General features: G+C 35.6%; 1 protein-coding gene across 1 annotated transcript; it reads right to left on the bottom strand.

Moving 5' to 3' along the window:
• LOC133674402 (copper-transporting ATPase PAA2, chloroplastic-like) lies at window positions 1-9,169 on the bottom strand. The gene is made up of 17 exons (XM_062095487.1): window positions 8,336-9,169; window positions 8,085-8,162; window positions 7,637-7,734; window positions 7,497-7,550; window positions 7,133-7,219; window positions 6,233-6,397; window positions 5,563-5,673; window positions 5,187-5,255; window positions 4,328-4,437; window positions 3,735-3,840; window positions 3,536-3,602; window positions 3,056-3,135; window positions 2,429-2,883; window positions 1,662-1,836; window positions 1,146-1,277; window positions 547-697; window positions 1-366 (listed from the first exon to the last, which is right to left on the bottom strand). Exons 1-17 carry the CDS (start codon window positions 8,964-8,966, stop codon window positions 278-280), a joined length of 2,658 nt encoding a protein of 885 aa, XP_061951471.1. The 5' UTR covers window positions 8,967-9,169; the 3' UTR covers window positions 1-277.
• Window positions 9,170-10,295: the final 1,126 nt, after the last annotated feature.

Here is a 10,295-nt window from a genome sequence, read left to right as displayed (position 1 = left end):
TTGCTTAACTTTATTTTATTTTTATCAAGAACATGTGCGACAAATTTATGGTTGCATGCAACCATTAGAAGCAAAGCCTCAACCATTTCATCTCATAAAGTTATTGTTCTACTTGCGCGATGTCAAAGAAATAAAAGACAAATAGAGTGCAGAATAAATACTCCATGCTTACACTGCAGACTTGACACAGATACAATGGCAGGCATTTCTTAATTTTTATTCAAGCAAATCCATAAAGAAGTTGAGACTGAGGCATATCTGTAACTCACGTACTTCTCTATCTGTTCCTCCCAGTTTCAGATCTATGGAGCTGTAGAAGCAATGAGTTGGAGACAACAAATATCGAGCTCAAGGCCATCAGTCCACCTGTCAAATCAAACATCAACGGTAGCTCTGTGTAAACGCGGAAAGAAAATTTTCTAGGACAAGAGGATCCATAAGCAATGATTGTTTGCTCAAATTATGACACGTTAATGGCATGGCCTTCGTTTTTATTCAGTCCAAGGATTTTTTCAATTGCGGGAAGAGAGGTGTGAATTTACTCACCTGAAAGTGAAGGAGTCATGGCGAAATCGTATTGGGGAAGCAGTACTCCGGCCGCAATAGGAATAGCAACAACATTATACGCTATTGCCCATGATAAATTCTGGTACACTTTGGCCATTGTTGCTCGTGAAAGATCCAGGGCATCTACAACCTGTCATGACACATATCAGAACCATTCATCCTCATCTTAACTCTACTCACTGTTTGCTGTGGTTGAAAATCCCATTTGTATCGTCAATGGGTTCAAATTTCATGCCTGAAAAAAACAATCTCATTTTTTTTTCCTTTCAATATCCAGAAAAACAAACTCATTTCTAACTGTTGGACAAGGTTTACATAGACCTTCTCAAAATTCAATCCCATTCATAACGAATTAAATTATTAAGTGCCCCTCTCAGGTTCGAATCTCTCCCTTGCAACTAAAAATAAAGATTAGATGATAAAGGTGACTATGATTCTAATACTCAATTGTAACAAATTATTCCTATGCGCATATGAATTGGAATACACAGGGAAAATGAAACTTGGGAATTCATCATTATCTCTTAAAAAAAAAAAAAAGATTCATCAAAGAAATCTATCAGAGAAGGGAAACATACTTGTGCAAGTCTGTTGCCAAGAAGTATAATGGATGCGACATCAGATGCAGCATTTTCTTGAGCTTCATTCTGGATGGCAATTCCAACATCAGCAAGAGCCAAAGAAGGTGCATCATTTATTCCATCACCTACCTTCAAAAAGCTAAGTGTCAGCTGCGTATGATGTCCACCACCAAAGTCATCATCTTAAATTCAATGTGTTAACAGGCTTCATGTTTTACAACTCTAATCTCATGCTCACAGGATGGTTGGACAACAAAAATTCAAAAATTTACTGCAGAACTATATTTGTAGCATTCATAGAGTTTAGAATTAAATGCATGGAGATTTTCACGGTTACAATTCACCGAAAAGAAACAATGAGATGCAACAACAATTCTTTAGTCAAATATTTCACAGAAGAGAATGAATGGATTCTTACCCCAGATGAGATGATTATTGATATATTGTTTGGTCCAGGTTAAAATAAAATTCTGAAGGAACTAGAGATGACATAAATAGATAGATAAAGATTACCATTGCAACACGATGCCCTGCTGCTTGAAGACTTGATATTACTTCAGATTTTTTCTGTGGAGTCAAGGATGCATTGATAAATTCACTTTCTATACCAACTCTGTTTGCTATGGTTGCAACTGCCTCTTCCCTGTCTCCCGATAAGAGGACTGTGTTGATACCCTTCTGCTGGAGCCTACCAATCAGAGCAAAACAAAGCAGCAAATAATGTGCTTAGATAGCAAGTAGAAGAGAATGCAAGGATAATAAATTGACTTAAAGAATTACATGATTTTTCGGTCAATGACAGCATAAATTTCACACAGCTTGTTTTTATCATCCAGGTTCTGCCAACAGCTCCTAATAATTAGGAGTACAAATCCTCTGCAAATTATCTAGGCTCCTATCATGATTCAAAAGCCAGGGAATATTCTATATTTTCTTTAGTGGTTGGCCAATATTGTCATGGACTGACCATTTACAGAGGCAAAAGGAAAACATCAGGTACTTTGAGCAACACTATGATTATCTTAAGGAGTTCAAAGCAACACTTCTGTTTGGATTTTAGAATACAAAGCATTTACCAAACAGGAAAATAATGAAAACCATTTCACTAATCCCAGTGGGAGATGCTAAGAACAAGTCTACAAGTCATGGAAGGGAAAAATCAATTGGAACTTGTATTTACAAAATCTGAATCATGGTATGCATGTTAAAGAAGAAGAAACCTTCAATAACAACTTACAACAAAATTCACTCAGAATTATCAGCTGGGAATGAAAATTTACCTACTTATAGTAGATTCAGCATCATGGCGCAAACAGTCAGATATTGCAATAGCACCAATGATGCCTTCCCCTTCTCGTCCAACATAGACAACTGTTTTCGAATAGTTTGATGATGGCATCCCTTCTGAGGACTGATACATCACTTTAGTTTCCAGATCCTTTAGATCAGACAGTTTTGTTCTTCTCTGGAATCTTTCGTTAACCCAATCCAAGGAACCTACTGCAACCAAACGTCCATCTACTTCAGCTAAGGTTCCAAAACCTGGTTCCGTCAATTGCCCTCTTGTTACCGGGATAGTCAATTTTAATGATTCTGCTTTGTTTACAATAGCTTTTGCAATTGGATGCAATGCTGTTCTCTCTACAGCAAATGCCATTTGAAGAATTTCTGATTCTTCGTAAGAGATTGAGGCCACAGCAGAAACAGCAGGCTTTCCTTCAGTGAGGGTTCCTGTCTGAAAATTGGAAAATGAGCAAGAATGGAGTGTTAAAGTTCTCAATGATGGGAGTCAAATGCATTAATTAATTCATGAGTTATTTCATAAGTCAATCTCAATTCACACAAGTGTGCAGTGCATCTGTTGAGAGAGAGTAAGAGAGTGTAGTTCTATTGAATGTAGAACAAACCTTATCAAGAGCAACATAACTAATGCTTGCTAAGCGTTCCAATACATCTCCTCCTCTTATTAGAAGTCCTTGCTTTGCTCCTTATGTTATCAAAAGAAAAGGAACTTAGCGTTTCTAAAAAGAATAGTAACCATTAAGAACAAGATATGAGACTTTGCTTCTGTTCAGATGCCCAAAAATGAGTTCAATATCTTTGAACTCAAATTCAAACATATTTGGAAGGTCCAGGAACTTGTGCTTAACGTGGGGCATTTGCCTCTTTTTTTTTTTATGTCAATCATTATTAAAGAAACATAAAAAAGGGGGCAAAAAGAGCTGGACAAACCAGCTTTTATGTGTAGGCTGTTATTGTTAAATGAAGAAACTACAATCTCATAATGGTAAGTACTAAATACCACTACATTAGAAGTGACTTTGACTTATACTTTGTATACAGGGTATTAAACTTGAAAGAAACAACTGACAAATTAGACACCATACCAAGCGATGTTCCAACTAGGATTGCAGTTGGTGTGGCGAGTCCCAGTGCACATGGGCAGGAAACTACCTGGAATGAAACTTAAAGTTACAATCTATAATCATAAAGAAATTGCATATACAGCTTCAAGCTCAGTTAAATAGTTCTTCATGGTTAGGTTGGAGAATACATCAATAGCCAGTAGGAGACAAGTCCACTCACCAAGACATCCACAGAAAGTTTCAAGCTCAACAGCAAAGGATCTCCATCTGGTCCAGCAATATCATTGAGCAAAACATCAGGGAAAACATGTGAACCAATGTAATACCTGGACATGCACATAACAGAGTGTGAGAAGCAAGAAGGATAAAACTGTAACTTTGCAACTACGACTGAAACCAATGCTTTGGTGAGAAATAAATGATACTATTCAACCAACAACAAGCTAACAAAAATTCAAATCAAGTCATAAGTTCATGACTGACTGAAACCACTTACCTCTACTGTCAGCATGAAAGATGAAATTTCTACAAGTGAAGGCTAGCACAGATGAATGGAAATTAATAAAGCAAGTAATTCAAATTTAGTAATCTAGCAAATGCAGAAAACTAAAATATGGATTTGAGTGGCCTAAATAAAGGGAACAAGGTCTCTTAGCCAGTTAAAAAAGGCACCCAACAAATAAAATGCCTCTGTTATGCCATTGTTGAGTTCAGTAAATCAATATCATCACTATCATTAACCATGTTTCATCCTAGATTCTAAAAAGTTGACATTGAAGTCATGTGATATAAACGCTAGGAAACAAACCCTACCAAAAGGCAAAAGTTGCTGCAGATACAGTCATTACACTATAAACAAAAGGTCCAGCTATTGAGTCTGCAAGCCTTTGTATAGGGGCTTCGCTGCCTTGAGCATCCTCAACCTGAAATTACACCATAAAGCTTTAACAATTGTAAAGATATTTGAAGCTTTTCAAGCTGTCAAGTTCTAATTCCCAAATACTATAAGGCAGTGAGAACTATTCATCTAGAGGTAAACTTTTGTAAGTCAATGAAGCTCTAGCATTGTTTTCATGCTGCTCAAGCAAACATAGCAAGTTAATGCAACAATACTCTTGATAATCATTTTAATATTTACCGCATGCCATTATCATTTCTAAATATTCCCTATGGTTTTATGTTTAAGAAGCGTGATCAAGACTAAATAATACAGAACTACTTTCTCGCTGTACTTTGCATTATAGTCAAGTAACCAACTCAATTTAAGTCCACCCTTAATACCAAACTAGTTGGGGTTGGCTTCATGGATCCACTCCCTTTTAAGTTTTTGGGCTAAAAGACTCAAGAATTGAACTCAATTATTAACCAGAAATCACTTTATAGCATACTCAAAGCATAACTATGTAGAAAAAAGGCTACTTATTTTTCTACACCTACAAAAGTTTGCTTATTTCCTTTCTATGTATATTGCTGATACCTGCATCTGCACTCAGTCAGCAAAATAAGCAGCTTATTTTCAAGTTTTCAAGACGTAAATTTATTTAGGGTCACACATTGAGTTACTATGAAGTGAAAAAAATAAAAGCCAAATCTGTTTATCCCCTCTGTATTAGATGCTTTTATACTTGTTAAAAAAATGAGACAAATGAAAAAAAGAAAACAATTAACTAACCATACGAATGATCCTAGATATTGTTGAGTTGGAGCCAGTAGACAATGCCTCTACCCTTAAAGGACCATCCTGAAACATTTTTTAAGAAATGCTGGTTGTCAACAATGCAATAACAGAACATAAAAAGAAAGACCTGCAAAAAAAGCAACATTAACAGGATTTTCTATTCCATGTTCAAAAGGACAAAATTTTGAGGCTCATTAAAAGAAGGAAAAAGATATCTTTGGTGCGCCACTGTATCTTTATTGTGATAACCTCATCTGAAGGTAATAAATGCATCAGTACAAAAATGCCACTTAGTTCACAAATATAAGCAGATATGAGTTAGTTATGGCACATACACATTCTCCCTTGCAATTCAAAAATATAATCATACCCAGTTTATTGTTCCAGCTGAGACTTTGAGCCCTTCTTCCTTAAATACAGGCAGTGATTCCCCAGTAAGCATGGATTCGTCCACAACACTTCTTCCTGCAAGAACTCTCCCCTGTATTGGGAAAATTAATTCCAGCTGAATCAAACATGTGTGCTACTGAGATTCAAATGAAATTGCAAATTGAAATACTGGCGTCTTATTGTCAAATCATCAGCAAGTTCCTTTCAGTTTTAAAGTTTCTCTATGGAATTTTATATGAACCCATTAAAACCTCATTGTTAGGTAGATTGATAAGGCTGTTGAACATCTGAACACACAACATTTATACCATTGAAAGTCTATAAAACACAGTTTGTAACATTTCATGAATATAGAGGTACAAAGCAATGCAATTAAAGATATACTCGTTATGTCATTGAAGCATAAGTTAGGATCAATTCTTCACAATTTATAAAGATGGGTGCTTGTGACAAAAATCAAAATCTGTGAAAAATTTATGGCATATTTAATAGTGTTGAAAACAAGTAATGCATTCAAAAACTGCATATAAAATAAGTGACTTGGCTCAATGAGACAAAAAGTTATGGTATATAAATTAAGCACAACAATGTGAGAAAAGAAAATCAACATATAAATTTTAAGACCATGAGTAATTTGATCTAATGCTTACATCTACAGGAATAGTTTCTCCAGGTAGAACTAACAATGTGTCTCCAACTCGGACATCATCAGTGGGGACTTCAGTGCAAATAGCATCAGAACAAAGAACATTTTCCGAAGGGGAATTGCTATCCGATGGAGTAATTACAAGTCGTGACTGAGTGGACATGAGTGCCTGCAAAAACACCCAGATCAATGAAATCACGCAGGTGATTATTAAATGTTCACCATATAATTAAAGTTTACTTCATACAGTTCAACAATAAAATTCATACATCTTGCAGTTAACAATAAAGTCTATCAGTGGCTTATTTTGGTAACTCAAGAACAAAACAACAGACAACCAATGTAAGGCAGCAAGCCATGAATTAATAATCCCAACATGATGAAACTTAACCACTGTCTGCTTGTTTGAAAAACAAATCACCGTCATCCAAGGTTAGACAAGCTTGCTCCTCACAACAAGCAATGGTCTCTCATATGTTGAAAAATGAATATTGCCTTTGCTGACTTCACATTGGCAACAGTGATCGCTCTAAAATGAATACTCTGAGATATTACAACAATGAGTAGAATGGAAATATATGAAACATCACATTGTTTGAGAAACTAATGAAGCGTTCTGCTGTAAAGTGTTCACTCAAATTTCCATGAATTGGCTAATACCAGTTCTATTCACCTATGAAAGCAAACAAACTGAATGCAACAAAGGTCAAATACCACAGAAAGAACAGAAGGAAAGAGGAACAAGATTGTCTCAGCTGTAGAAATGAAAGTGTTTATGTTTACAACAAACATCCATCATATAAACAATTCAACAGGATGAACAAGAATTGGATTTGACAAGGGAATCAAGTAAGCATCCCAGTTGCTTCTTGCAATAATAGATATAAAAGTGATTACTACTTACAAGAAGTTCATTCATATCACTAGATGCCCTGATCCTCGCCTTTTCTTCAAGAGAACGTCCTAGAAGCACAAAACCAAGAAGCATGACCTGCACACTAAAAGGCATGAGCCGTCCATAAGAAACTTGTTCCTGGGACATAAAGTAAAAGCTATTTTCTGGCTTTAATAAACACAAAACTGGTAGCTGATACATGTAAAAAAAACCTATTATTGTGGTAAGATGGGTGACAGCGTTTGAGAGGTCTCAAAAGGACCAAGGAGTAATTTAAGTATTATGTCACACTCAGCTTGGAAGATCAATAAATTTGTCATTAAATCAAGAAACATGAAAGAAAAAGTGCAAATACTAAAAGCAAGCAAGTCACCGGTTCATCAAAGAAAGATGCATCCCATTCGAGCGCAGGGTTGAGAAGCGAGATCTACAAGAGAGCACAATTAGAGGCAAAAAACTTAGCAAAATGATCGTGAGTGAAACGAAAATCACAGTATTGACTAAGGGTCTCACCGCACTGATGATAAATGCAGCAATGGATCCAAATCCCACAAGAGAATTCATATTCGGTGATCCCTTCTTGAATGCCCTTAGACCATCAACAAGCAAGTCTGCAAAAGATTCTCTCAAGTCAAAAATCAACAAAAAAAATTGTCTGAGCTGTGATTGCTAGTATGTACATTTGGGTGTTGATTACCCTTTGTCAGTATTCACATCGGAGAAAAACATCAAGACAGATAAATTTGAAAGCAGTAATACAATAGTCAGTTAGCAAGAATATTACGTGGTGATCCATATTTCATAAAGAAGGAAACTTTAATTTATTGCTCGATTGGTCCCGCAGAGAATATGCATGATTAAATGAAGTGTTGGTGATTCATATGCAGATGATATAAAACTAACAAGGTTGATGTATATATATATATAAAAAAAAAAAAATAGTGCCAGTGCATCTAATTACCTCTTCCTGGTCCCAAGAGAGATCCCAAAGCTAATCCTCCCTTCACATACGAATTATGCAGCACCTCCAAGACCGAACCTACTCCAAAAACCACATATTAGCAAGCAAGTCAACAACAATTTTCAACTGTCATCATCTTCACTTAACATCTTGAAAATTTAGTAGCATCAGTCGGTTATTATGATTGAAATGACTGATGCATTGCATTGGGTTACCGTGTGTGCATTACATTACATGCGCGTGATAATTACCATGACCAACGTGAATCCCAAGAGAGTGCAAGATATGAGAGGCATGAGATCCACAACACAAAGCAACCAATGTCCAAGCAAAAACCACCCGATTCCTACTCTTAACGATCAGCTCCTCTTTCTTTTTAACCATATCTTTCCACTTTTTTACATTCTCTGCCACTCCATTTCCCGATACCCTCTTCTTCGCTTCAAATCCACACTCGCTCAATCTCTTCGCCAAACTCTCGCCAATACTCGCCGACACTTCTCCCTCCAACAACGCCTCCGGTTTCAGCTTCACCGCCGCCGTTTCGGTCAACATGTTGACCACGGCGGACTCAACTCTCTCGTCTGCGGAGAGTATCGATTTGACGCGCGAAACACACGCGCCGCACATCATTCCGGTCACATCAAGGAGAATCGGCGAATTGTTGTTATTCGGAGCTTGAAACGCAGCGTTTTCAAGGTCAGTTTCGGTTTGGAGAGAACTTGAGAGGGTGAACTTAGGGAACACACGAGGCCGGAGAGCCAAACGGCGGCGTTTAGAGAGGTTAGCATTGAAGTGAACGCTGTCGAAGTTGATTTTTGAAGTTCGAGCGAAGCAGAGCTTCGGTTTCGGAGAGACCACGAGAAGTAAATTGTTAATCATTTTGATAGAAATCAAAGTTTTAGAGAGAGAAACCTCGGAGAAGGCATGAGAGAGAGAGAGAGAGAGCTGGATTTGATGATCGTCAATGGATTGGATGTGATCGAGAGGAAGAGGAGAACATTAAATTGGTAAACGTGGACGAATAGTGTTTTGACACGCTCGATGATTGTATCTTTCTTGCCGGTGGCGGCGGGTGACAGAATTGAAAACATGTGTTAAGACATTAAAGAAATTTTAACGTGTTTTTCAGAGTTCACAATATGACATGTCTTTTGTTGTGAGAAAAAGCAACCATGGACTAAAGTGTAGACGACAAGCCTTTCGTTTTAGGATAAACTGTATAGGATGCTAGCGATAAGCCGCGGGCTATCTTTAAGTGAATATGTTTATAAATGCGGTCTGATTGGTTTTTAAAGTGTAATATATTTAGAAATATATTAAAAATAATTATTTTTTATATTAATATATCAAAATAAAATAATTTGAAAATATAAAAAAAAATTAATTTTAAATAAAAAAAAATAATTTTTTTTTTTTTGTAAATCACACTCCCAAACAGGGTATAAGAGTGTGTTTAGCATTGCGACCAAAACATCATTTTTTTTAAATCTAAAACAAATTATTTGTTAAAATTATTTTTATTTTAATGTTTTTGGATCGTTTTGATATGCTAATGTCAAAAATAAATTTTAAAAAATTAAAAATAAATGATAGCTTGATGTATTTCCAAATGAAAAACACTTTGAAAAGCAATCGTTATTGCAATACAAAACACACTCTAAGTGAATTAAATAAGCTATGATATTGAGAGGAAAAAAAAGTGATAGGATGCATTCATAAGACACAAGCAAAAAAAAAATTACATTGTGTATGTTACAAGGGTGAAAGAAACTACAAAGCAAAATAAGATTAACAATAATCACCCAAGTAAAGTAATAAGGTGTAATACAAAAGTTTTAAGCAAAAATATATGCAAATAGAGAGAAGAATTCCAAGTTTTCTATGCAAAAGTAAGGATAGAGATATTATCGACAAATGAACACATATATTAGTTTGAAATCACTCAACTTGCAATAAAGAAAATATATAAGTTTTTTATGTGATTGTAAGAAAGAAAATTGAAAAAGCAACCCTATAAAATAAAAGTAGAAGTTGATAATTGAGAAAAATAATTTAACAGATATGAGTGAGCACATACACTAGACAGACAAAAAGAAAAATAATAAAATATTTTTCAAAACACAAATGTAAATATTGGTGATGGATTGTCAATAATAATTGTAACAATCCTAACTTTTAAAATAAATTTTAGACAACTCACGGGTCATG

The sequence above is a fragment of the Populus nigra genome, chromosome 15 (assembly GCF_951802175.1).
Source record: "Populus nigra chromosome 15, ddPopNigr1.1, whole genome shotgun sequence".
In the NCBI taxonomy this organism is placed as follows: domain Eukaryota; kingdom Viridiplantae; phylum Streptophyta; class Magnoliopsida; order Malpighiales; family Salicaceae; genus Populus; species Populus nigra.
Note: the sequence above shows the minus strand (reverse complement) of the source record. Positions and strands in the feature narration are given on the sequence as shown.

What these genes read in the sequence shown, in the direction of transcription:
- LOC133674402 (XM_062095487.1), bottom strand. Translation starts at nt 8,966, where the DNA reads ATGATTAACAATTTACTTCTCGTGGTCTCTCCGAAACCGAAGCTCTGC. An exon ending in CATCTTTCTTTGATGAACCG is followed by an intron (nt 7,220 to 7,496) that starts GTGACTTGCTTG and finishes TTTAGTGTGCAG; the next exon opens with GTCATGCTTCTTGGTTTTGT. An exon ending in CAGGGCATCGTGTTGCAATG is followed by an intron (nt 1,278 to 1,661) that starts GTAATCTTTATC and finishes AGCTTTTTGAAG; the next exon opens with GTAGGTGATGGAATAAATGA.